Source organism: Cygnus olor, chromosome 7 (assembly GCF_009769625.2).
Source record: "Cygnus olor isolate bCygOlo1 chromosome 7, bCygOlo1.pri.v2, whole genome shotgun sequence".
In the NCBI taxonomy this organism is placed as follows: domain Eukaryota; kingdom Metazoa; phylum Chordata; class Aves; order Anseriformes; family Anatidae; genus Cygnus; species Cygnus olor.
Window position 1 is genome coordinate 714,688 of NC_049175.1, and position 27,277 is coordinate 741,964.

The 27,277-nt window shown below is 47.9% G+C and overlaps 1 protein-coding gene across 18 annotated transcripts in view; it reads right to left on the minus strand.

The window, feature by feature from the left end:
• CAMK2G (calcium/calmodulin dependent protein kinase II gamma) overlaps positions 1-27,277 on the minus strand; it is a 114,644-nt gene that overhangs the window by 54,965 nt on the left and 32,402 nt on the right. For all 18 annotated transcript variants that reach the window (XM_040564486.1, XM_040564483.1, XM_040564488.1 and 15 more), the window contains exon 3: positions 9,472-9,531. In XM_040564486.1, coding sequence (XP_040420420.1) covers positions 9,472-9,531 — 60 coding nt within the window. The remainder of the gene's footprint in view (positions 1-9,471; positions 9,532-27,277) is intronic.

The window sequence follows — 27,277 nt, forward strand, 5'->3', positions numbered from 1 at the left end:
GCTCAGGGAGACAAGCTACGCTCACTGAACCTCCCTCCCAGCAGCTGGGCACCAGGAGTTCAAGCACTTTCTAAGAGCACATGCTGTGAATATTACTTTTTCTCTGCCCCTTCTTCAGGGTCTCCCTGGAAATCTTGCCTTGAGAACAAAACTTCAAGCTGATTTTTAAAGTACTTCAATAGCCTCATGCACGTACACTTAAAAAAAACATCAATAAGCAATACTATTAGCTACAGAAAACAAAGCATTTTAGTGAGAAACAGTCATACCATGTTTTGCAATCCCTTCCTGAATTAAGTGACCCTGTACAGGCAGCCGCAGCTCCCTGAAGCCCCAGCATGATGCAAAGCACCTGATGATAGGAGGAAAGGCTCCCTGAAAACAAACTGTGCCAGCCTAACAGCCAGCGCAATTCGCTGCTGAGTCACGCAAAGCAAGACAGCGAATGCAAAAGTTGAAGCAAATCATGAAGAAATCAGAAGACAGCTTTCAGTTTTTATAGAGGTTCACCTAAACAACAGGAATATAAGAATACATTGAAAGGCAACTGGCATCTTATTTTTAAAGGGTCACCTTTCAAAGGCCAATTCACATCAGGGTCACAATCAGATTATGGCTAGCCTTCATGTGACCCAGATCTTCCCTTTGCTCTGCCTGGTGTGCTGAATATGATCACCATTTACTCTCCTCTCCAGAACAGCAGGCCAGCTCGGGCCTGCCTCCCCAGCCCCCAGGACGAGCGCTCCCCCACAAGCCACGTTCAGACCCCAGCAAGGGATGCAGTGGGGTTGCCAGAGGCTCGGCCTGCCACAGGGGCAGGCTGGCTTTCCTTGGGCACCGTGGTTTCTGGCAACCTGCTGCAAGTAAACTCTGCAAGCAAAGCAGTTACCCAAGTTGCAGCACAAGGCAAAAATACAAGGAGAAAAATAGTTTCACAGGGTGATTCCTGTTTTCTTCACAATTGTTCATCTCTGCTTAGGAAAAGGCAATGTGGGCTGAAACACGCTTGCTCCTATATACCAACGGTCTTTGCCTGTTCTTAAGGACAACACTCCTGGATAGGATACCTTGACTTTGGAAGCTAAATCTAGGTTCACTAGTGATCCTAGAGTGTAAAGCATTTGGATGTTATCAGAAAATACAGCACACTATTGGCCAACCACCTCTGCACCACCAAAGACTGTGCTGTTATTATTTAACAGCTCGCAAACTAAGGGGCTCTCAAATTAAGTTGCCTTTGTTGCAGTACCTGCAGCAGAGCCAATACAAGGCAACAGAGATTTCTGGTTGTCTCCTGGGCCATGGTAATTGCAATGCTCTAACTCTTTCACATGGCCTTAGCAGTGCAAACTTGAAAGTGCTCTGGGATCTTCTGGACTGAAGGATGTTATTAGGTCAGCCACTCATTAGAAACAGCCGCAGCTTCACTTCGCAGCAGTTTCCAGCCAGACATTTGCCTGTATCACAGAGAAAGGGAGGAAGAAAGATACCAGAAGGGGCATATTTCAAAAAGACAGAGCATGGCAGTAGCAAAAATTGGAGGCTAAAAGCTGCCTGATGCCCTCTTTCAAAGATCTTCTCCCTTGTGCCAGGAGATGCTGCAACTACAGATACAAATCCACACGACCCGGCAGGCTGCAAACGGAGTGCCACCGTCTGTGGCAACACAAGTGACGAGCGAGCTGCCGCAGATGGCTGCCACCCACACCCCAGTGCCCCAGCTGCTCACCAGTCGGTGAGCCGGGCTGGGAACTGCCCCACCGCCCCTGAGCCTGGCCGCGTGCTCGTTCGCTTCCCGCACGGCTCGCATCACTCCAGACAGCCATCCCGTGAGGAGTGACCACCAACCTGCGGCTGCCTGAGAGCTGGGTGCTCAGCTCCCACCCCAGCTGTTGCTCTAATTACATTAAACACATGGAATTCAGCTGCAGCTGCTCAGGCTGCTTCCAAAAGGACTCTCCTTTTAATTAAAAATTTGCTATTAAAGAGCATTAGATTGTGTAATGCAAATAATCCTCTAGAAATCATCTGTTCCAGCAGCTAATGACCAGCTTTGTTGCAGCAGTAACTAACAGCAGCAGGACAGTTAGCTAACAGGACAGAGCATGCTGCTGTTAACCACTCCCTCAGGATCACAGATTCCTTCTTCCTCCCTCTGAATCTGCCACAGAGCAGTTAGAGGATGCTGGATATATACCAGCTTGCTGCTAACTCCCCAGGCCCACAGCATTTCACCCCAATTGCAGTTTTAAAGCTTTGGGAAATGGAAGAGAAGAACGGCTTGTTAACGCTGCTCCGTTCAGGCAGAACCAGGCTGCTGAAGACTCTGCGAGGAAAGACAAGGAACAGTCCTGTGGGAACATGAAATGCCACACACACTATTTTTTTTTTCTTTCACACTGTTCTCGCTGAAACCTTTTTAACGCTCTGATCCTAAATAATAAGGTCGAGACAGTGCCCTTCCTGGGGGTGCACAGCAATCCACAGCATGGACAGAAGCTGTAGGGAGAAAAGTATCTTTCCTGCTGAGAAGCCCATCCTTCTGCAGAGATAAAAAGTAAAAGTAGAAAAACAAAACACATTCAAAGCGCCTTTAAACATTTCACTGCCAACTAAATGTTATTTTTTTTTTCATTTTGCAATGCCTGTACTGAGAGGCTGAAGTTCAGTACATGATCCATAACATTCACTATGCCCTACTCAAACATTACATGAGCCAAAGGAGTGTGTTAGCAGGACTATTTCGTACTCTCCTGATAACAGGGCAATCATGGCCATCCAGAGCTGTTGTTATTAATTTCCGATTATCCACCTACCAGATAAGCAAAGCATTTTGATAACCACAAATACTATACTGGAGCATTTTCTAAAATAAAATCGAGTAACAACAACAAGCCAACTTCAGTGGTATCTCAAAGAAAATACACAGAGAACATCCACTTCATTAGAATAAATGTTTTAAAAAACAAACCACGACAAATTTTAGGTCCATCACAAGGCTCTGCAGCTCTGCTACTCACATTTCCATCATCAGGACGAACCAGCCTGTGGGGAGCACCTGTTTGGTGCTCGAGCAGGGGCAGCCCCAAGGGAGGGTCCTTCCCTTGCCTCGGTGCTATTTCAGCCAGGGGAAAAAACAGTAGGGGAATCCTCCTCCTCTGCCTTCTGCAGTATTGTTGAGTTTAAGCCCAATGAGTCTGGCTGTCATCCCACTTGATTTTTTTTTTTTTTTTTAAGGAATTGCTCGAGTACAGCTAAATCTCCCAGCTAGAGAGATGAATAATGCAACCCAAACATCTCACTAGCACAGACCACACAGACATACAGAATAAACACTTCCCCGGCAAGGAAGAAAACGCAAGTGTCACTCCAGCCCCAAACTGAGCAGGATTATGGAGAAACGCTTCTTACAAACTACAGGAAAAACTACAAGCAGAGAATACAGAAAGGAGAAAAAGGGTAAATAAGCAATAGCTAGTGAAAGAAATAGAAGGAAGGAGGAAAAATAAGAAGCTGGACTGCCTGGAGTTTTGCAGAGCCTCCTCGCAGCCAGGTGGGTAGTAAATGACAACCTGCAGCTCACAGAAGGAGAGCAACATAAAGGTGCCAAGCCAAGAACACCTTGGCTTGACCTATGCTCCTTAGCTCAACAGCTAAGAAAGCCACAAACCGTAACTCCTGCCACAAGGCCTCTTCCCCTCCACCATTCCCACTCTCCACACAGGTTTCACCTGAGAAAAGCAGCCCCCAGCGACAGAGATCGCAGGCAGCAGTTTGACACAGCTGGCCAGGTCTGGGGGCATCCCACCTGGAAACCACCGAGCTGCCACAAGGGAGCAAGTGCAGCCAAACCACTGGGGAATGCCCGACATTTCAGCTACTCTGTGGGCATGGCATCCTTTCTGTACCACTTGCAAAGGCAGCCTGGATGTCTGCAGCCAAATGAAAACAAGGAAATCTGCTGTTTACAGCAAACCACAGCCTACGGTTTTTTTTCTTGCTCACTTAGGAAGCAATTCAAATCTCTTGTTAAAAAAAGGTGATAGGAAAACACCAAGAGGTGGGGAAAAGTGAGGGCCTGCTCAGCAAGAGGAGTTTCTCATGATGAGCAACTGAGGAATGAGGGAACCTTGGTGGTGGCTGACACCACTAGGCCAGCAAAACCAAGGCTGGCGCTGGCTCGGCATGCCATGCACCCCATTTCCTACCCAGGTTAGTTCTGAGTGTTGGGGGATTCTCCAAGGAGCTGCAGACAGAAGCACCAAATCTTTCCTGGTCCTTACAGAAACTTACACCTTGATCATAGCCATCACTTAAGCACACAGGGACTGTAAAACTGGAAGCTTTTTTTTTTTTTTTTTTTGAATAAATATCCATTAAAATCACTCCCACAAGACACAGGTACTAGGAGGACGGACCACTTGTTAAAGGAAATAAAACTGAACTGGGTCAAAATAGAGTCTGCTAATCCACACGAGATTTCTGTACCATTTTCTCCCTACATTAAATAAGGAATTATCCAAAATCACAGTTCATTATTTAAGAAGCCAGAAGATAGAAGTTAAAATTACAAGAATTCAACTGCAAGTGTATTTTAGAGAAAAGCTCCAAAGTAGGAAAAACCTGAAAAAGCAATAATTCTGATAGATGTTGAAACAGCGTTTCACTACTGCTATAAATTCCCTCAAAGAAATTAACTCTAAGGCAATTCAGAAAAGGATATGGAGGCAAAAATCAGAAACAGAATTTGGCTCTGTCACTTGGCTACTATCAGCCCCTCTTAGAATATATTTTTGTTATTCTAGACTTAAGTGCATGCAGTTTCTCACAGCAAAGGCTGCAATAAGCTGGGACACAATAACTGACTTGAAGAAGGTAAAAATAATGAAGTGCTCAGTTTGAGCTATGAACAAAAGATGTTCAAGAGCTACTTCTGTGCAACTGGGTTAAAAATATCCAAGAAAGAGGACAGATCATCTGGTGACAGGTCCAAAGAGGAGGAACATATTTAGACTAGCATAATGAAGAGATTTTAAGACGAGAAGGGGAACACCTAAAAACACAGTGGACAAACACAGGAATGCTAGAGAAGAGTTTTCAGAACTATAAGAATTATTATCAAATTTTGCATTGTCATTGCTTTGAGAGTCCTAGAACAGGAGAGCACTGCACGCTTCACATCTGGGCAGGAAGATACTGGGGTTCCCAGCTCTGCCGCTGCTCTGGTATTTGATGGGTAACAAGGGAAAAAACTGAATTCTCCACCAGAGAATCCCTAGGTAGTGGCTGCATTACACGACTTAAATCTAACACATAGGCTGATTGAAATAAAGTTTACAACTAAGCAGAAGACCAAAAGTAAGCAAGAGATGATATTCAAAACACTGCAAGCTTAGCTCTACAACAAGAAGAAAGCAGTGGTGAAGTTTATTTTATCTTGGCTATTGCACAAGCTGCAGTGGCACAACTGGGAAAACACCTGCAAATGAAGGGGCCGAGCTATGAGCCTGCTTACAGAAACCTGCTTCTTTCCTGCAAAGTGGGGACCAAGGGCAGAAAGTGCCATATCATTCCCTTCAATTCTGTATGTTCCCAATTACATCCATGTCAAATGCCTGCAAGATGTACAGGTACATGAACCACTAAAACACCAAGTTGCTCATGGTGAAGCGGAATTCCCTGTGGAGCCACGACTCTTGCTGCTGACTTCCACAAGCATTTTGTCTGCTTATGGACACAGAGGTTTCAGTGCTGCTTTCTGCCTCGTTCTGAGGCTCCTGTATCCTTGGTAACTGGTGCATTCATCTTCCCTTTAAAACAGATCGCTGATCTGTCCAATTCTGCTGTATTTGGTGAGCATGTCTGGCAAATGGTTTCTCTGAACCTGAACACTAAATACTCTAGGAAGCTGTCAGGCGTATTGAAAACACAAGTTTTTTTGAAAGTTAGGGAAGTCCTTCCTCTACTGAAACCAAGTCTGATGTGACCACTCATAATGGCACTTTCAGATAGATGGCTCCCAGTGAGAACACGGTATGGATCCCAAACATCTTTGGAAGTCAGAGAATGGTCTCGGGTCAACTTTCTTCTGTCCAGAGACAGAAACGCTCGCTGGATCAAGGAATAACCAAGCTGCAACACTAAGCTCTTTGAAGGATTACTCCACTGTGATTACCTTCACCATAATGTGCATCTAAAGACAAGCAAAACACCCGATTACAGAGCAAGAGCCTATAATTAGGGCTGAGGTTTGATGAAGGCATGCGAGGATAACTCAGAGAGCAGTCATTTCACAAAGAGCAACAACAAATGGAAATACCACTATTACTTTTGCCCAAATAAACCTTTATTTTATCAGAGTAGGGGTGCTACAGTCAGTGTGTTGCAGCCTGGAATCACCACACCAGAATCAACTGTCTTGGAGCAAATGGGTGAGAAACAAATTCAACAGGTTTGCTTTATATCCCATGTGCGGGCAGAATGAGGAGGAAAGGCATCTCACCTCGCAGGGCTGTAACTTGCAGTCCTCTGCCCTGGACCCACTATAGGCTCGGGTCACTGCAGAACAGTAGGACGTGCTGCAATGCAGTTTCCAACAAAAACGGTAACAACAAAACTTTATTTCCCCATTAAAGTGAGTGCAAAATCTGCATAATTCTTCAGCATTGGTGCAGTGTTGCTGGCACAGCTCACACCAAGGCAACACAGCAAGTATTCATCCAGAAGATGTTACAATGGGGAACTGCAGTAACTAGGTGATTACTAACTGCCAATACGAGTCACAGAAAAAACCTACCTCTATATCAGAACAACACAATTTCCTTCTATGACAGCATAACAAGTCCAAGGAACATGGAAGCAACAATGCATGTACTATCTGAACTTCAACAAGGCTTCTGACAGCATCTTACATGCTATTTCCACAAGTGATTTTGAAAAAAATGTGTGTATGTGATTCTAAGCTAGCTCTGGATACAAGTCACTGAGAAGACATACTCAAAATTGTTACTGTCAAACTGGAACAACATATCAAGTGAGATCTTGAAAAGTTTGTCCAGAGTCCAACAGTATTCAACAGCTTCATTAACCATCTACATGACACAATATACAGCATCGTTATTAAAAGTTATTTTACTGTGGGAGTTGCAAGCATATTTGAGTATCAGAAAGTAAGTCAAAATGGTCTTGACAAATGTGGGGAGAACCCACACAGCGTTTTGTTTTTTTTAAACACTTCTTTTATTTTCATATTATAATAAGGACAAATGTAATACCCACTTTGATAGGAATCCTCATCTATAAAAGTACAAAATGGAAAAATGATTTGCTTGCCAGAAGTTCTGCAGAAAGCAGTCAGAGACAATAATGTGTCAGAAAAATGTGCATCAACAATATGCTTAAACATCCATCACCTGTGAAACTTGCCAAAACAAGAATAACTTTGGTCTGACAGGTGAAGCAATTTTTCCCCTATAGCTATTGCTAACATGGCCTTAGACTTCCACGTACAGTTTTGGGCATCCCATTTCAAGATAGATATGAAGTCTCTGGACAGAGTCCAAAGGAGAGAGGGAAAAAAAAAAGACCAGAACTGGAGGTCTAAAAACATGACGTATGAGAGCAGAGTGGAAGAACTGGGTTTGTTTAGTCTGAAGAAAAAAGGCTAAAAGAGAGACATGATAACAGTCTTCAAATATGTAAAAGATAGTTACGCTAAAGAAAAACTACTTTCTACATATACACTGGATAGAAATAGAAACAACAAGCTAAGACAGCAGCAAAGTATGTTTTTTCTAACGTCTGATAGAAGAATTACACATTTGAGAGATTGCCGCTAGAGGTTGTGTTATTATTATATGGTTTTAAGAGCAAACATGCCTCAATGAACTAGGTATAAATTTTTTTCACAGAACTGCTGAATGGACCATACAACTTCCTGAGGTCTTTTTCAACACACTTCAACTCTGTGTTGTAGGCATAAAACACAATTCCGTTATTGTTATTTGCAACCACCCATTGAGTTTAGAATGACTCGTCTCTTTTCTCTTAAAATAAAAACTGTTCTTTCTAGGAAGACAAAAAATGCTCTGCAGAAAATGCAAGAACCACTGACATTCCCCCAAACTCTCTTCCAAACCACAATACAGCAGGAGACAAGCATTACTACTCATTGCAGATGAAGAACCAGCTGTAGAATTAACTAGGAACGCGACATGTTTCCTGTTTCCAGTTGGGTTTACTCATAAAAATGGTTATTCTCTTGGGTACAACATTTAATCTGTGAGAGGCCTGACAACAAAAGATGTAAGAACTAATAGAAGGAAAGATGATGAAAGTTAAGTCCAGGCCAAAATAAAAAGTGACATCACCTACTAAACTAAGGGCAATGAGCCTTATGGGGCAAATGAAGCTCAGTAGCTAGCTAGTAGCATGAGTTTTAGTAATTCTAAACACTGTCAAGCAATAAGTTTACTGGCTGGTATATTCATCACTGCAAATTACTGTAGAAGGTGCTCACTGCTCCTCTCCTCATGCAATTGTGGAGGTCTGGCACTCAGATCCAACAAGCTTTCTGCTGAAAAGCTGCCGCTAAGGTGATTTGCACTTTGGGAAGTCCTACCCTAGTTGAAATTGCTTCTTCATCACATATGGAACAGCCTAAAGATACTTGTCTGTGTGGTATGCTGTAAGCACCTTTCCTCACCCATGTCGTTAGAGGACAGGAGCATATGATTAGGAAGCTGGAAGTGAGGAGACCACACAGATGCCCTGAAGAAGTTATCTATGGTGACAGAGATAAGCAAAAGGAAGACCATCCAACTGCACTACAGGTTTCCCACACAGGAACATTTAACAGTGGTTTGGTTGAAGGTGGCAACTTGGTATATCTGAATGTTTTCCCCCCAAAAAATAAGTTAAATTAGACCTTTGCTAGACTCCTACAGGTTTTACTTACAGAGCCTAAAAAAGGGACGATAAATGGTGCAAATATCTTGCTCAAGGTAACTTCCAGCAACGTAAAACGTCACTAAAAGAAAACTTTAGGCAAAATATTCTGTAGTGCTTTGGAACAAGATTAAATCCATGCCCTCTCTCTATAGTTCAGTAAAAACTGTATTCTTGGCTCGAAGATGTGTCTTATTTTTTCCTTCTTGTATTTCAAGATAAAACTATTCCCTTGATTTTTTTATTTTTTTTTTATCCACATCATGCATCACCTATAGAGAAGGAGCAGCTCTGCATGGGAAGTGGACACACAGAGCACACTTGGGTGTGCTGCTGGGACTGAATGCTAAGGGAACAGGACAGGGTCATATGTAGAATTTGTCAAAGAGAAACTGAGGTGATGCCAACAGGCACGTTTGACAAGCTCTGGTGAACATTTGGAATCTATCTGCTCTCTTACTGCATGCTCCATGAGACGCTCTACTCCTGTCTCACCCCTGACCCTCTGAACCCAGAGAAGTTTACCAATATTTGGATGCTTCAGAAGTCGGCAGATTCGAGCTTCACGTTCAAGTTTCTGGTGATCTGAAAGAATAAAAAACAAGGTATTCAGCTCCACAACTCTGAACTCGATTCTTGTTCATATTCAACAAAGAAAGGAACACCGTGACCCAACAGACATCTGGAGGCCTGGGTGAGACTGGGAATTCCTGGAACCATCTCCCAAAACCTCACACCTCTTGCAGACGACGGCAGTGCAGGCACCTGCATTCGAGGCTGCAGAGGACCTCTGCTCCTGCTACAGAGTTAGTGCTACACTGATAATCCCTGCATGGATTCAAAGTGAGCAGCAGCACAAAGATGCCACTCTTTCATCAGGCGCACCAACACACAAAGCCGCTCCCAGTGAAATCTCTTCTGAGATTTACCCCCTTCTCCAAAGCTGGAGGAGAACAGTCTCTGAAGAGCTAACCAACATGAAATGGAAAAGGACCTGCTGCCAACTCAGAGGAACAGTGGGGAAGAAAGGCAGAGCAGGAGGGAGAAATACACAGCTACTGCTCAGACACGGCTGCCACACGAAGCAGGGACTGCTGCCAGCTCCAACGAGCCATAAAGGTAACCATCCTGTAGCACCCATGGCCCGCATCACTGGGGAAATGCTGACCCAGCACTTCCAGATCTCCAGGCGAGAAGTCCTGCCCAAATGCTAAATGTGCCTATTCCAGCCCAAAGGCAGTATCATTTTAAGCAGGACAGTCATCTGGATTAAAGACAAACACATCAAGGAGAGCAGAAAATACTTTCTCCTCCTAAGAAATGTAATATGCATGACGGCAAGGAAAAGAGAGGGAGCTAGGACAACTCTGCCCATCCCAGCCAAAGAACAGAGGCTGGTTAGCTGCTGAGGCTCAGACAGGAGATTTTTACTCCATTAAAGCACAGTTTTGCTGAAAGGAGCTGAGGGAGGGAAATATTTGGGGCAGCCCCAGAAACTGCTGAACTCTTAACCTTTGGGAATGCAGACGTGTAGAAAGAGGCAAGAAAAGAGGACTGCCCACCCTCCTAGCCCAACCAGATAAAGAGAACAACAAAGTAAGCTGCCTGATCTTGATATTTCTCCTCCAGCAGATCTTCAGCACATAGGGTTGAAAACAAACCTTCCCTGCATCCCCTGGGCCACCCAAGTTTTTCCTCAGGAGGAAGCAGGGCCTTGGCTGCTTGGGCTGCTCAGCAGATCCCTGGTAGAAGCGCAGCATCCTCTGACTTACAGGATCCCCACTGGAGACCCACATTAGCAAGGCCCCACTGCACTGCCCTGCCTGAGAACAGCCTGCACAGCTCCATGGTCTCTGTGTGGTCTTTCCTTCCCTCTGCACAGAAAAGCTTTGAACAACTGTTCTCTTCCCCCTGAGCAGAAGAGAGAGACCAAGGCAGATCGCAGCTCAGAACACCTCTCCCGAACTGGGAATAGCAGCCCAGGGCACTGCAGGATTTCTGTCTTCTTTCCCACTGCTGAATTGTAGAAAGTGTCCCAATTAATATTTTATATGGGCTGAGATGTGCTTACATCCTCATCTGCTGCTGTTCAGGGAGGGGGGAAGGTAAATTACTCCTTTCATCTCTCCTTCTCAGTTCTGGAAATTGTTGTTGTTGTTGCATATATTTTACAGCTCCATGCCAGAACCACTCCAGCAAAGTAGCAGGCGGCAGGAGAGCCTGGAGAGGATCCACACAGTGCACCAGGGCCTGGGGAGCCAGCGCTTCCTCGCCTGCATTGCCAGGAGGGCCTTGGCTCCCCTTTTAGCAGCATCTTACAAACCAAGTTTTGCAAAACAGTTGCAAGGTAGCAGGCTGCGCTGCGCGCTCTGCACCCAGGCCACGCTCTCGCAGCAGGACCCCGGTTTCAGAAGAGCTATTCGTAACCTGCGCACACGCCTGGCTCTTGCAAATTCCCCGCTTACCCTCCCAGCTCTACTTGGAACCCCTACAGGAGGGGATTCTTCGCCCACCCAGATCACGTTGCCTTCGTGCACAGTTACACTCGCTGGCAATCTGTTCCCAAGCACAAGGACACAGGGAAGCAGACAGCAAAAACAGCTGAGCAAAAGGGGAAGGAGAGGTAAGACCTTATCACGTGCTCCTCAGCCACCGAGTCCTGACAGCCAGGACGGACAGCTGATGGGAGCGAGGCTCAAACAAAATGACAAAACCATCAAAATGCCACAGGAGATGTAAATCAAGAGCAATTGCTCCCCTGCAACCCTACACCCTCTTGCAGAGGGAGGGGAGCGGGCAGGGCGGCTAGCGATCATGGGCAGCAGGCGCAGCACAACTTGTGACAGGAGGTCAGCACCCCGCTCCCTGGCCCTCCAGCACCGCACAGCCTGGCCACAGACCAGAAGAGGAGTACAGCACTCCGGTCACAAGGTACAGGAAACTATTTCTGGTCGGGGGAAAGCATACCACACTGTTCTGTCTCCAGGGCAACAAAACAGGCCAATTCAAGCACAGCTAGCAGAGAGAAAGCACGCTCCTCGGCGCGCGGCCGCGCCAGCCCGGCAGCACCAGCATGGCAGCGCCAGCCCTGCAGCAAAAGGTCAGCCTGGGCTGGGCTTCTTGCCTGCTTTGCAGGATCACCCCTCCCAGGCAACACTGCATCACACCCCAGCGCATGACCTGCGAAACAGCCCCCATGCCCCAGGAGAGTCCCTGCATCACCTGGTGAGCCTTTGGCACAGCATGGGCATTGCGCTCCCGTTCCGGGCATCAGTGGCAGAGTCAAGTCAGTGCTTGGGGCAAACAACCCGGTATCTAAATACTTGAGCAATAAGCAGGGAATTGAAGTTTTTCTTCTCTCTCTCTGCTCTGACAGCAGTTATTCACAATAGGAAACAGTAAAAAAAAAAAAAAAAAAAAGATTGCCAGTCCAGTAGGGCCGAAGGTTGGGCTTGAGGACATGTTCTGCAGTGGCTCACAACCACAGCTCTCCTTGACTGCATCAGGAGAAGGATGAGGAGAAGACCAAGGTTCAGATCCCTGCCTGATCAAAGCTAATAGTTTCTCCTCCCTCTCCCCAAAACACAAAGATGATTTCTGCAAGGCACCTGTGGAGTGAAGGCAGAAGCCCGGTGTGTGGCTGGTGAGTGCAGTGGCACACCCCAAGCCACCACAGGATCCCCTGCCTGGGGCAATAAGCTCAGCTCCTGCTTCTCACCAACCACACAACTTCCACCAGCAATCTCCATACCTTGCCTAAAACATCCTTTAGAAAACAGAACAGTTCATGTTCAAGACTTCAAGTGATAAATAAAGCCATATATCCACAGGAGTTACTCCAAGCATTAGTTACCCTTCCTGTCAAAACTCTGCGCTGCCGTTCCAAGTCTGAATTCACCCATCTCCTGTTTCCAAATATTGGATTTCATTAGGCTCTTTTCCTGCTAAGTTACAGAGCTGTCTAGCCCTAAACAATAGCTGATGCTTAAAACTTAAGTACACGATATTACAAGCACTCATCTAATATTCATTTCATGTTTTCCAGCCAAAAAAAGAGGCTCCTGCTGTTTAGACAGCCCTTCTATCTGCGATCTGAAGCGCTGACTATCTACCTGGACAGAAGAGCGCAGTTTATGCAGACTACTTGTAGCAAAACTAAAAACATAAATGGTTAAGGAGATGGTGCTAAAAGCAGCAGGACAATACCTTCCCACGTTGGACATGCAAACTAAAGTGTGAATATTTATGCCTAGTTATCAGGCCTTTGTATGGATAAGATTTCTGCATTTGTGTTCAACAGCTGGAACTATATTTAGCCAAATGTCTCTCACTTGATTGCTCTGCAAATACTGCTCTAGTATTTGTACCATTACTCTAGCCCCGTTCTAGTAATGCTAATACCACAGTTCTTCAGAACACACCTGATAAGAAACGAGCTGCTCAGAGAACTGGGATTTCTTTGGTTTGGGTTCCGACCTGTCTGGGGGTTTGCTTGAATAGAAAACAGGAATATTGTTTGCAGCCTTTGTCAAAGTGAAGGACCTGCAAAAGTGAAACTGCATCTTGTGATGTGAACACGCAGTCCCTGGAACTGCACGGCTCACACGTACCAGATGGACAGAAGTGGCAGCGCACAGTTCACTTCCCAGATGTAACCATCACTGAGCTGGATAAATCCAAAACCCAGCCCAAGAGCAGAAGACAACAAACCAAACCCATGATAATTTAGTCTGTATGGTATAAATGCATCAGACCTCAGCAGGAAAATAGGAAGCAATGTAAAACGTAGGTGCCGCAAACAGAAATATAAAGCAAACCACGGGTGGCTTTCCCTCACAACAAACTGACAATCTCCAACAGGGAGGGGAGTATGACTAGTTGTGAAACAAAAGAGCGTTTCTGACTCTTCTGTAAGAAAATCCTTTCAGTGTCTGACCACCTCAGTCTGTTACCACAAAGACGCTGTGGCAGAGGATGGATGGAGAACAAAAAAAAACAGCTTCTGGGCTCCGTTCTACTCGAGGGAATCAGTTCTCAATTTTCTGCTCTAGCATCTGTCTACAAGCACTGCTGCTTGGCAGGTTTACTCCTCACCAGTTCTTTCTCCTCCAAGGGTAGCAGAGGCCTGGAGAAGAACATTTTCAGCCAGCCAGACAGGGCACAGGACACCTACAAATTGCCGCAGCCTAGAGCTGTCAAGTGAGAACATTTATATAACACCACCAAAAAAAAGATGAAGAAAAAGGTCACTGCGCTTCATCAGCCTGTTAGGAAGCAGGAGGGCGGAGGGGGGGCTGCAGGGGAAGCAGAGGGAAACGTGCCTGCATGGAGCTGTGAGGTGCTTGCAAAAGGCTGGATCCAGAAAAAGACACCTGCAACCAAGCCAGGAGCAAGACGAATTCCAGGCAAGCAGGGTTTGGGCTGAATGTGAGCTGGGGAAGGCAGCGAGGTGGCCGGTGCTGATGCTGCCACCCTGCACATGCTGCTAGCACAGGCCCTGGCATCACTGGATGAAGCTCTGATGCCCTGACTCTGGCTCCCCAGAGATGCAGAGGGTGATGTGTTTTGGCCGTGATACAAACACAGCACCCAGTCAGCATCCTGCTGCAGGCACCCCAAAGGAGCCGTGACCAGGGAGGTTTAAAGAGCCCTGCCTTTTGCACCGCATTCACCCCTCCTGTCCTGGAGCAGCCAGGGTGTTTGCTCTAGGAGCAAACATCAGCAAAACTCTGCCTGTTTCTGATCGCTCCTTCTCCTGGCAAGCAAAAGACAGCATTGAAAAGTAATTGAAAGAACGGACAAAACAGTTACTGAAATAAAGTCAAAGATCATTTTATCAGAGAAAACAATTTCACACCTACCCGAAAACAAGGTGGAAAAAGTGAGCTCTACCACACTTGCTTCAACCAGTGCTACAACCAGCACTGCTCAGCAATGGCCCCACACGCAGAGGAGCACACCCACTGCTGTATTTATTTGCTCACTTTATCCAACTGCAACTATACCGAGGTCATGTGGCTAAAGCTCACCCTTTATTTAGCATACCTGCCTCAAAAAAGAAAGAAAGAAAAAGCATGTTTCTCGAGCTATCTAAAAGTTTAGGCACCCCAATGGGAGGGCAGATTTTTCCCTAAGCACAGGAAAAAGAAGAAACAAAATTCACACTTAGATCTCCCATGTTTAATGAAAAACTTTGCTAGGAAGAAAAAACCCTGCTTCTCTCTTTGCCAGTAGGTAATCTTGCTGCTCCCAACTGGCCCGTATTGCGTGGGCTGCTCAGGAACACAGCCCACCTGTCCTCATCCCGCACTAGGACCACGCTTTCCCCCTGCAGCTGAAGGAGGCCTGAAGACAGCATTCCTTGGGGGAATACGCTCCAGATTACATTTCTCAGAATGGGAAAAGGCCGGAAGAGGAATCAAACCCAAGACAATAAATTCGGTTTGATTGCTGTCATCATGCCAATTCTGGGAGATAGTCAATTGGTGCCAGCTGCTACGATATCTTTTGAGTTGCTTCAAGACAGAAATCGAATTTGCATCAAATACATTTTGTAGCGTGAGACTAGTCTGAGCCTTCAGGTTGCTTCTTTCTTTTGTGTGCTTGTTTAAGTTTATACTTCCCGAGACATTCCCAGCAGAACGAGCAAGCTCCCTCTTCCTGGAGCTCAGGCCACAGACTTAGCCCATACTCCGTCTTTCCCCAACATCGCTGTGTTACAGAACAGCGGAAAGCACTCAGCACTGGGGTCAGGCTGGCACAAGGTAGTGTGCCATGCAGCACCACCTGCTTAAACCCAAATACCAGCAAGTCTCCAGGCACCTCCATCTGCCCTTCTGCAGAAGCTATGAGAAGGAAGAAGATGATACTAGCCCCTAAAAGTGACCAGAGGCCTGTGTACATTCAGTGTATTCTTTCTGACAATTGCTAACAGCAGCTGCCTAAAGAAAAATATAAGAAAAGCAAGCATGGAACATCCCTTCCCAAACACTCGCCCTCCCTCCAGCTCTTTGTGGCTCAGGACTTGTACATTTCCACTGTGGTACTGCTGTGCTCCCAGCTCAAAGACCAGCTATCCCAAATAGATCCATACCAGCATACCGCCCTCCTTCCAGACAACGCTACTGAAAGCCAAATGCTGTTTTTAACACCATCACCTCGCCGCTCCCACCAGAAACCCCTCTGCTGCGGCAGCCGTGCAAGAGCCACGAAATAAGCAGGGAGCAAACACTGCTGGAGTGAGCAAGTGAAAACAGAAGAGCGAAGCCGCCCTTCCTCACCCCGGGAAAGCTGGACAAACAAGACAGTGGTGAAATCCTCATCACTTGCCTTCAGCTACTGGCAAAGCAGGAGGTTCAAGAGCTGACAGGACACAAATACAGGACTTTTTCACAAAATGCTGGCAAACGCGCTTCCTTGACAAAGTTTCCCCTAGCCAAAGCCCGAAGGTGATTACCTTGTACCAGCATTTTCCCACGCCCTCCTGACCTGCCTGAAACAAACAACTCCCCCCCCACGCAAGCGGAATACTAGTCCTAAAAGTACAGACACACGGGCCTTAGGAAGAGCCAGAAAGCTCACACAGCTTGTAATAGGCTGCTTTTCCACACATCAGCAACTGGAACCCCCCCCAGTATTGCTGTTCTGGGAAAACAAAGCAAAAAATGGAAGAAACAAACTGCATGAACTTAGAAGTACTACCACTTCTTTTTGTTCAAATAACGCAGAAATCAGATTACCAACACCACATAGCGGAAGACATGATGGTTTAAGTCATCATGTGCATCCCTGACTAGTGCCCTGAAAAGTGCCCAGGTAAATTTATCCTCTTTTCCTGCATTTCTTTACATTGTACTTAGCAAAGAATTTGACTGAAGGCAGATAGGAACATACGTACAACAGTGGCAAAAGAAAAAAAAAATTAAAAATACCTAAAATCGATGGATCTTTAATAAAAAAGAGTCTCCATCTTTGTCATTGCAATTTCTCTGCTTGTCCTTCAAAGCCTCCTTTCTTTTTCACATGCACGTTTTGCCGTTTATCAGCACAACCCATCCGACACATGCCTTGGAATTAACCAGCAGGCGGACCTGTGGGCAGAGAGGAATTCCTGTCCTCTGCTTTTCAGAGGAATGCTCTCCCTGGGCACAACCTCCTGTCCGCCTCACAAAGCAAAGGCAAAGCAGCCTGATGTGTGCAGCAGGAGGAAGCGGGGAGCTCCAGTCTCATACACACCAGCAACTTTCCAGGAACTTCATGAGCCACAGGCGGTCCCCGTCACTGACTCAGCACCACGCCTAGAGGCGAGTCGCCCCAGTCACCGCTACTGAGGTGGCACGTTGAGGTTTGGGGTGTTCAGGCCTGCCGTGCCACCCCTGCCTACCAAGGTGCAGATAAAGCCAGAGTGGTTATTTGCTCTCCCTCACTACTGTCTGATCTATATGATTTGTCTCCTCCAGTGATTTTACCGGTTGATCCTTCACACATGCTCTAGCCAAGGGTTTCTGAGCACTTCTGGGGCACTCCACCCCAGATACCTGCAGATGAATGACCCCAGGTGTCCCCTGACTGCTCACCCGCACTGCTCCGACCCTGCCAAGCAGACCATGACTGCTCCCAGGAGGCGGGCAGCTGCCCACATACACAGGGGGCCTGGACTTGCTGATTCAGCAGCACCCACTGCGTACCACGGCACCACAAACAGCTGCCAACGGCCCTCCGTCTCCAGGGTGGCAGAGGGGACCTTTGTCTGACACCACCTACAGGCATCTCTAAATGGGGTACACTGGAGACCATGAAAAGGACATCAACAGAGTGAGAACCCCTTGGTGTGCTCTAACTCCCATCATTCAGCTTAAGATCTTGCCTGCAGCAGATTCCATGGCGTCACCAAAGCCAGCACTGCAAAGCAATGTGAAGGCTGAACCTATTCGCATGCACCAGCATATAGAAAGGGAAGGGGCAAGCACCCAAGTGATCCACTGTAGGCATAGCTCTGAGATCGACTCAGAACAAAGCAATCTGGGCAAACGAGCTCATCCTGAGCTTGCTACGGCACTCAGAGCAGCATTTTGGTTCCCAGCATTTCACTGCTGAGGTTACCCTCCTGTGCCAAGTTAACAGCTTTGGCCGCAGAAGTCAGTACCTACAGCCTGTTGCTGCGACCCAGAGTCCTACCACAAATCTACCATTACAGCGCCCCACCAGTTCACCTCCACCTGCTCCGCTGGCTACTGCAAGGAGCCGTTTTGTGCTCCTTGCAGAGAGGCGTCTCCTTGCTTCCTCCTGCCTCGTCCTCCAGGATGAGACAGGAGAAAGGCCTGCCCTGTCGTGGGGGGCTCCGGGAGCCATCCTACAGCAGGACATCCCAGCACCTCTCCACACCTTCCTCCTGCCTCGCTGGGCCAGAGGTCAGCACCCGCAGACATCGGCAGATAAAAGCTCAGCAAAGGGCAGGAATTCTCTTATCTCGTTCTATCTGCTGTGGCCATAAGGCAGTAACTGCACCAGCCTCCGTCCTGACCCAGGAAGCAGGGGGGTGTAGCTGTGCTCCCACCACAAATCCTGCAACTGCCCCTCTGGCCAGCCTGGCTGGGTGCTGCTCGAAGGCCCCCGCAAGTTTGCGATGCACATGACGGGGTTTTAGCTCTGTTCAGACACATTTGGTCAGTGGAGATTCAAAAGCCGAAGAGATCCTGCCTCTCAGAAAAACAAAGACCTGTGGGATATGAACGCAACTAGCAAAATAAATGAAGTCTTCAAACCAGAAGATGCTGAGCTCTACGGCCAGTTAAACAATTTCCCCTTCTTGCACCAACAGAGCAAAAATTAGCGCGTAGTCACCTCCGACCTCGTATCCCCCAAGACCATCCCACATCCTTCAGCTCAGAGCATGTGTCTAGCCCAGCTGTTGAAACATGCCCCCCTCCACGGCCTGCACCCCAGTGCTGCCCCGGAGCCCTCCCCTTCCCCCCGCCCCACACAGCGTGCCGTGGGGCTGCGGTTGAGCCTGTTCCCCTGCGTTTTGCCTCCTGCAGCTCGCGCTTTCCTCTGCGGCCCCACATCCTGCAGCACTCATTCCCCCAAGCCCACGTCTCCGAGCACCCCCAGCTTCCCCTAATCCAAGGGGCAGACATCCCCTCCCGGCCCCCAGACCCAGCTGCACGCAGGGCAGCCCCGGTCGAGCCCTCCCATCCCTGGGTCCCCATCCGCAATGGTACCAGTTTTTTAAGCTGCATTTTGCAAGTAAATCACGTGCTTGGCTGCTAGTTTGGGTGCAGAGCCAAGAAACACTCCAGTGCATGGGGGAGGGGAGCTGGTGTATTTTTTGTTTCATGTGCCCAGCTCACCAGCAGCTTCGCTGAGAGCGAGAGCAGAACTTGGCCCCCACACTCCCTCCCCCAGATGCTCTTGCTTGGTAGTAGGAAAAAAAATAAAACAATACAGTATTAAAGGTAGGACAGAGGGGAGGAACATGCTCTGCTCCTCCACTGGTGCTGTGGTGGTTCCTCCTACCCAGCTGGAAGCTGGAGAGCCCCATGAAATGCTGCAGCACAAACCACGTCTGATGTCCCACCACGGCACCTCCGGGCAAAGGGTCTAGGGCTGTTTGTCACAATGCCACGGCCCTGTGCCCAGCAGAAGGCAGAGATGGGGGCTTCAGGCACAAGGAGGCAGGAGGCTGCAGCTGCATTGCTAACTTGCACAGGCCAAACTATGTTTTTTGGTCAGAAAGCTAGGGAGGCACTGTCTGAGAGCAGATAGGCTGGCTGTACAACACGTGGTTAAGTCGACGGCAACCCAACAGAGTTTTCTGCAGGGTTTAAGAAAGGAAAACTGATTTCTGAAATAAACACACAGACTAGGTTTTTGAGGAGTTCCACACACTTGCTGCAAGGAGCTGGAAAGACAAACACACAGCAGCATCTCAGCTCACACAGCGCCAGGCAATGTTTTTCTTAGCTGCCCTTTGCAGCCCTAATTGTCCCTAGTCCTACAGACCACAAGCAGAGATTTGGGGAAACTGAAATTTCAGCGAAGTTCTGGAAGACGGATATTTACATGGGGGAAAAGTGATCTTGGGAAAGAAACGGACAAAAAGATCCCACAGAAGACCATCTGCTTTTGGTCAGAGAACCTCCAGGCATGTACCATTTACTACACAGCCCGACAAGCCCCGCAGCACACAGGTTTTTCCCCTGTCTTTAAAGAGATGGAGGAAACCAAAGCAGAGGTACTGAAGCCATAGCCCATGTCAGTGACAAATCCGTGAACAAGCTCAGATCTTTGGAATTTCAGGCCCCCACTACCAGATTTTTCACCCTTCTACATAAAGAGAAATGAGGACAGAAACAACACAGCTCACATCTAATGAATTTTGAATCATTTCTCAAAGCACTGAGTGACAGGAGCAGCATTACCACTGCTGCAATACCTCATTCTATCTCCCACCAGGAAGCACAAAACCCTACCTCACTGCCATACTAGGACCTAGCTAAGTGTTACTACAAGGCCTGGTGCTCAGCAGAAGCGCAAATAATTAAAGCCCAACATTTACCCTGTTTGGATGGAACTGCCGCCCAACCAAGGCTGCGTCGTGCTGGGCAAGAGGACCTTGGCATGGCTCAGAGTGGGCTAGAAGCCATCACACCGCGCGTCACCATGCCTGCTTGCCCATTTCCAAGGAAAGAGGCTCTTAACGCACCTCTTCTCCAAAAAAGCAGCTGCTATGCTCCGGTTTTGATTTATTGCCTGGCTAAGTTAATTTCTTGTTTTGATGAATGTTTAATGCTTCTGGCTAGAAGATTCAGATCTTGTTTGTCTGGGGGCATTTAATGCTGTGACTTTACTGTAATACTAGTTGTAAGGCCACCTACAGCTTTTTCCCCAAAAAGTCTTTTGCTGTTGTTTGGATCTAAATTATGTGGTACGTTTTGGCACCGAATTCCACCGCACCAGACCAAGACAACCGACACTTGCCAAACCTCAAGAGATGGATAAATTCTGCGACTGACAGACAACAACCCTGGAAGAGCTGTCCCCGCTGATGAAGTCCACCCCGCACACTGCCCAGAAAACAGAGGCTGACGGAGGTCCTGGGGATGGAGCCACAGCTCTTGTGTGATCCCAGAGCACATGGGTCTTAAGTTGCTGTCTATCCTAACCAAAAAAAAGAGAGGGGAGAAGGAAGGTGTGTCAGGAGGAAAAAAGACAATGCCGTGAAACAATTACTGAAGTGCTAACATCAGTACTACAAAGCAACTTCCTCTCTTGATGGTGAGTTTTCATTTTGGGGGTGGCGGTAGGGAAGAAGTTGAGCCAACACGTCTAAAGACTAAATCCTCCTTTTTTTACAGAACACACAAATGAGGAATAGCAGAGAGAAAGCTGCTCCCACACTACCCACCAGACAGCCTCAGCTCCGATCCGAAAGGAGTACTTCCGCCGCTCTCAGCATGTTACTTTGACCCGCACAAGCTGAATTTCGAACCAAAAAAAAGCAAACAGGGCATGGTCTCCTACATGCAGAGCCCAAGCAGCCTTCCACAGCCCCACAGGTGCTGCACGAAGCCAGGATCCAGCCTGCAGAACCCCCTATTAAAAGAGGTGCTCCAGCAGCCACAGCTTCCAGCGAGCAGCAAGGTGAAAGTGGCTCCTCGTGCTCCCTTTTTGCCATCTGCACCTGCGCAGACAAGGCCTGGGACCATGCCCATCTTGTCACCAAAACTATCATCTCCCTCCTTTAGCCTCTCCCCTCTTGGTTCTCCTGCCAGGCAGCGTACCTGGCTTCTGCAGTCTGTCAGCACGCCCAGCAGCAGACAGCCGCAGCAGCCTGAGTGCTGCGTGTTGTGCCGAGGGAACACTGCAACCCCAGCGCAGAAACACGGAGTGTCTCCTGAGCTGCTTACATCTAACAAGCACGATCCAACAAGACAGCAGCCGAAGGGCAGGGAGGCCTAGAAAGCGTGTCCTCGGGGCACTAGTAAATACCAGCATGAAATGTGCCTCTAAAAGACAAACATTAAGGGCACACCGAGCAAGGAACACAGGCAGGAGACAATGATGAGGACTCAGGAGGTGTCTAAAGGGAAGCCAAAGCTGTGATAGAAAGAACAGAGCATGGGAAGGAGAGAGCAGTGCAAGGAAAACAGGATTACATCGGAAGAGAAAGCCCGGCTCAGATGAGATTTGCCGGCCTCGGCAAAGGGGAGCAGAGGGCAGCAAAGTGGCTGCCTGGGGGATGCCTTTCTCCTCCACGGGCCACAGACCCCAGCACCAGCCCCACGCACTGCTGACTGTGTCACCCACCGGCTCCACTGAAAGTGCGCCTGGTAGCCCCTGCTGAGTTTACCAACTGTTGTCACGAAGGGCGATCAGTTTTCCTTTTTAACCACTATTTAAAGGAGTTCCTGTACTGCACGCTGCCCCCACACTCATCTTCCACCACACCAAGGAACATGTTGCTCTCAGTTCAGCTAGGGCAAAGCCATCAGAGCTGCCAGTCACCATGGCCGAGGTGGTGCTCACAGAGGGAAATTCAGCCTCCGACCATCAGCCAACATCCAGAACAGCAACTGTGGTGTTGGCTGATCAGCTTAGGAAGTTTCTGCCTCCAGCCCATCTGCTTGTTCTCACCTCCTCAGCCGAGTCCAGTGCCAGATCAGCTGCTTGGGTGGCAGCCCTGGGATTAGGGAGGGTAAAAAAGAGGCAGAAAAGACGATTTTAAGTCTACCCTTAAATCAGCTAAGCTTTGAAGGCAGCTGATAAAATTAAACAGCCTCAACAGAAACTGCCCACTGCAAACAGCAACCAAATAAAGCTGCTAGTTCCCAAATGGCTGATGACCAAGCCACAGCTGTGATGGGGGGAGGCGAGGGGGAGAGCACGCATGAATCCTTGAATGAGTCACTCACTCCCTGCATCCCTGCTGGCCTAGATAAACACTGCTGCCAGCCGGCAATGGGTGCCGCAAACCAACCCTTAAGCCCACAGCATCCCTGCTGCTCATCTCCTGGCGGGCACGGAGCCTGCCCTGAGTGCCGCAATCGCTGTGCGGGTGGGCAAGCAGGAGAGGTGCTCACAGCCAGGAGGGCTCCTGGCTCCCTTCGCGGTGCCAAGATTTCTGTGCCTCTCCTCATCCTTTTGCCTGCTGTCAGATGTCCCCCTCAAGGGCTGGGGGGGTCTCTGGCAGGTGAGAATGCACTATAAAGCTCCCTTTTAGAAGAGGAAAAGACTGCAAAAATGTGAAAGCAAAATAAAATGAAATATAGTGATGAAGGCTCTGTGTATGAAGCTGCTGCTCAGCCCCATACCAACATTGGTTTGTTTCCAGCACTGGCTGCCCATTTGCACCATCCAAGGAACGAGCTCTGATGGACCACATCAGGACTGCCTTGCCTCAATGATGGGCTTCAGAAAGAGGGCAGCAGCAAGCCTGCTAACTACCCCAGAGCAGAAAATGCATCGGAATTAAGAGCAAATTATACTGAGTCTAAACTAACGCCTCCCCTACAGATGCACCAAGGACAGGGAACCAGTTTGAAACTGATGCTCCAGCTAGATACATCTCTACAACACAAAAGAAAGCCTTAAGTGGTGAAATACTGAGGCACCACAGCTGCAAATCCTGCAGTAAAGTTATTCGGTGTTTTAAGAACAGAGGGTTTTAAATAAGTGCATACTGCATTCACCACGGGAAAGCTATTAGAAGTTCACTATCCTCACCTACTGAATATGCGACAGATTTCTTTCCCCCAGTTTCACCGGTGTACAAACGCTATGAGGAACAGGGGAGGAGAAAAGGAAAGGAACCTTGAAAGACCAGGAGGATGGTGTTTGCTGCATCTGCAACACAGGCACACAACTGGATGCCAAGGATTGCAGCAGCAGAAGCTGGCTGTGCTGATATTCACGGCAAAAAGAAAGTGTCAGGCTACAGCTCAAAGTTCCAAGCTAATGATGTTACACACCAATTTGTAAAGTCTGTCTCCTACACCACACAGGTTTGAAAACTTCCCTCACCCCTTAGTTCCCTTGGCCACAAAGTGACAAAACACAGAGGACCTGCGTAAAACATGGCTGCGCTCACATTCAGTTATAACCGCCTGAGACACCTCTAACTTCTCCTCCAAACTGTATAGGAAGTATTTGGGGGAATGCAAAGAACTAAAACAGCAGCTTCTCCTTCGCCTAACCCATCAATCCCTCTAGGGCTTTTCTGGGTTAAAGATGTACCTTATGCCCTACCACAAAAAACAAAACTAACAAAAACATCTCCACTTTGCGAATGCAAAGCTTCCTTGGTTACACTTTTTAAGATGTGAGATACACAGACAGATTGCAACACGCTGTCATACACGTCTAAAGGGACAGAGCACATACAGGGAAGAGCTGCCCGAGGCAGAAGACGAGGTGCTGCTCAGGGCACCTGTCTCAGCCACCAGAGCGGCGACAGCAAATGCTGCCGAACACCCAGACACACCATGCAGGGTCCCTGATATGTTCAATATCAAGGAATATCAACAGTACAAGGGAAGCAGCGGCACTATTAGGAAAGGTCAACAGTTCAATACCACTCGTACACTCTTTCCGCAGCACCTTGGACAGCCAGGTTTGCTTGAATGCTTTGAGACCAGGTTTCCCTAAGGAAACAGCAGCCAAATCAAACACATCTGAACCCATATATCATAATACTAAAATGCAAAGAGAGGAGTGTTTCTGCAGTGTTCAGATCAACATAGCTCCCACCAAGAAACAGAGGCCTCTGAAGTCTCCTGGAAAGCCAACGTGAAGGTGTCCTGCCTTACAAAGGCCTGTCTCCTACCCAGCTCCACCAAATGTACAAAACCCAAAAATATCACAAGACACAGCAAATCCCTGCTGTGAAACATGGTCCAGGGACTCAGTGAACTATGGAGAGCCAGAGGGAAAAAGCTGCTGGTTCTGTTGCGCTCCAAAACACCACATGGAAACGCAGCAAGGGACAGCTCAACCACTGGCCTCAGAGACCTGGGAAAATGTCTTTATTTCCCTCGATAGGTCGACTTGGTTGATCCACTACCGCTGCAGTGTAATCTCTGCTTAACTGCCCCGAGCATCTGTCTCCTGAGCACTGAGCGTACGTCACACACCCCGTGTTCATACATCTGGGTTCAAGGCAGATTTCCATCAACTGGCTATGGTCCTGCTCAGGCAATCGATCACCAGTTGTCATATTTGAAGCTGGCATTTCTTTAGCCAAATTCTGGGACCTGGGGCAAGAGAGGCCTTATCTAACTGCCTGGGAGCACAAGAACTCAGAACCTGAGGGGCTCTGGGAGAAAGAAGTCGCTGGGTTGCAGAGCCTGCAGCATGGGTCTGTTCTCTTTGGAAATCAATGCTGTTCTGCTACCAACAGCTTATGCTAACTTGTAGGTGGTGAATGTTTCCCTTTTGTGACCAGAGCTTGATTTCATGTCTAATTCCAGTGCAGATCTCTTGCCTTTGAGGTCCATTTCCCTCTCACGCTCCTCCCATCTCTACCTACTTGTGGACTTCCTTGCTTCACATTGTGACTGATAGACATTGCTTCCAAATCAGGATCACTTTGAACCAGATATAACTAACCAAAAAGGCATATAGAAGAAAATGCATACTTCAGCTCTTTGTAATAAAGTCAGCCAGTAACTTCACACAACTCTATATTCATAAGGTACCCAGAAGACAGCTGAGAGCCACTGGTGACCACAGAAGCCAGGCGGACACATTACACTGGGCTACCCGCTGTGGCAAGCGCCCAGCAGACTCAAGAGGGCAAGAAGAGCAGGAGCCTGCAGCCACCCTGCCAGGGGAGCAGCAGCCAAGGCCAGCTCCGAGCTGGACATCCAGGGAGGAGAGGGTGGGGAAGAGCTGGTGTCACACGAGGACAGGAGGGAATGTGACTGCAGCGACCAGGTCATGGTATGGCTGGGGAGAAGGGCAGGACACGGGCTGCAGAGCTGGAGAGACAATGAGGCACACTCCTGCCAGACAGAGGACTCAAAAAAAAAAAATTTATTGAAAACTCCCTTTTGCAGCATCACGATGACATGTAAACTACTGCTCCAGCAGCCACAGAGATGTCAGGTGAATGAGGCAGGTTGGTTTGCACAGAGAGGGAAGGAGGACGATGCATTTGGTGGCATCCCCCAAAGAGGACACAGGGCCCAAGCACTGTCTCTGGAGGTTCCACAAGGCAGAGCTGGAAGGACAGTGCCCAAGGGCAGGAAGGCACCCTTCTCCTGCCCTTGTTACCTTGAAAACAGCAATATTTGAGGGGCAAAACAAGCATACCAAGCTTGCAAGCAGTATTCTAGATTTCTTTTCAGTAAAGGTCAATGTAACAAGCTCAGACAGGCTTTTAGGGAATCCGCTTGCCAGATCCAAGACAGCACTCAAGAGCAGTCTTGCTCAAGTCTGCTACAGATCTGTTTCAGACGATGATTAACCTTTGGGACCATGGAAACAGTTCACAGAGCAGGGTCCAGAGAACTTCTGTTACAAAGACTCAGTTTGATACACCATTTCCATCCAAAACTTGGCTTCCTATTGAATTGCAAGTCCTACTTGGTAATTGCACCCTTACCAAATCCACTAGTATCTCCATACATGTCTCAGTGAATACTGTTTCGGGTTCTTTTGGGTGGCTTGTTAACATACTGCCTGCTTTGGTAGGGACAGCCAGCACAGCACCAGAAGCAGTAAGCTTTCTCAAAGAGCTTTTAGCAAGCCCACATGCTTCCTCACCTGCGGGCTGGGAGCTGGCTGTTGGTAGCACCAGGACAAAAAAGGGATGCTCCTTCTGCAAGGACCAGACATACAGCCAGGAGAAAGCATCCTAAGCACGGCCCAACATGCAGGACTGTCAGCACGCTGTCAGAAGTTTTACCTATCTCAGTATTCAACAAAAAAAGACAAAGGAAGGTTTGGTTCTCCTACAGCACCTAGATTTGCAGAAATGACTCAGGTTCCAGTCTTAGAAGGAAATACCAACATATGGAACAGAAGACCTCTTTAAGCATGCTGTGACCCTAACAAAACAAACACACAAATTACCATCTGGAATTATATTTCACATAAGGAAAAGGGGCACCGCTACGAGTGAAATGAAACAAGAGGAAAGAGATTCCATCAGCCTCACTCTGAGCAACAGCTTTTATTTTAGTGAGACAGGAGGGGGTGAGGGAAGGAAAAAAAGCCTTCATTAGTCACTGATAGGATAAGTTGTATTTACAATGAGTGCATTAGTCATCCCCTGGTTTTGTTCCAGAGGGAGCAGAGGAGGGTTCTGTCTTCCTGGCTTGCACTGGAGATG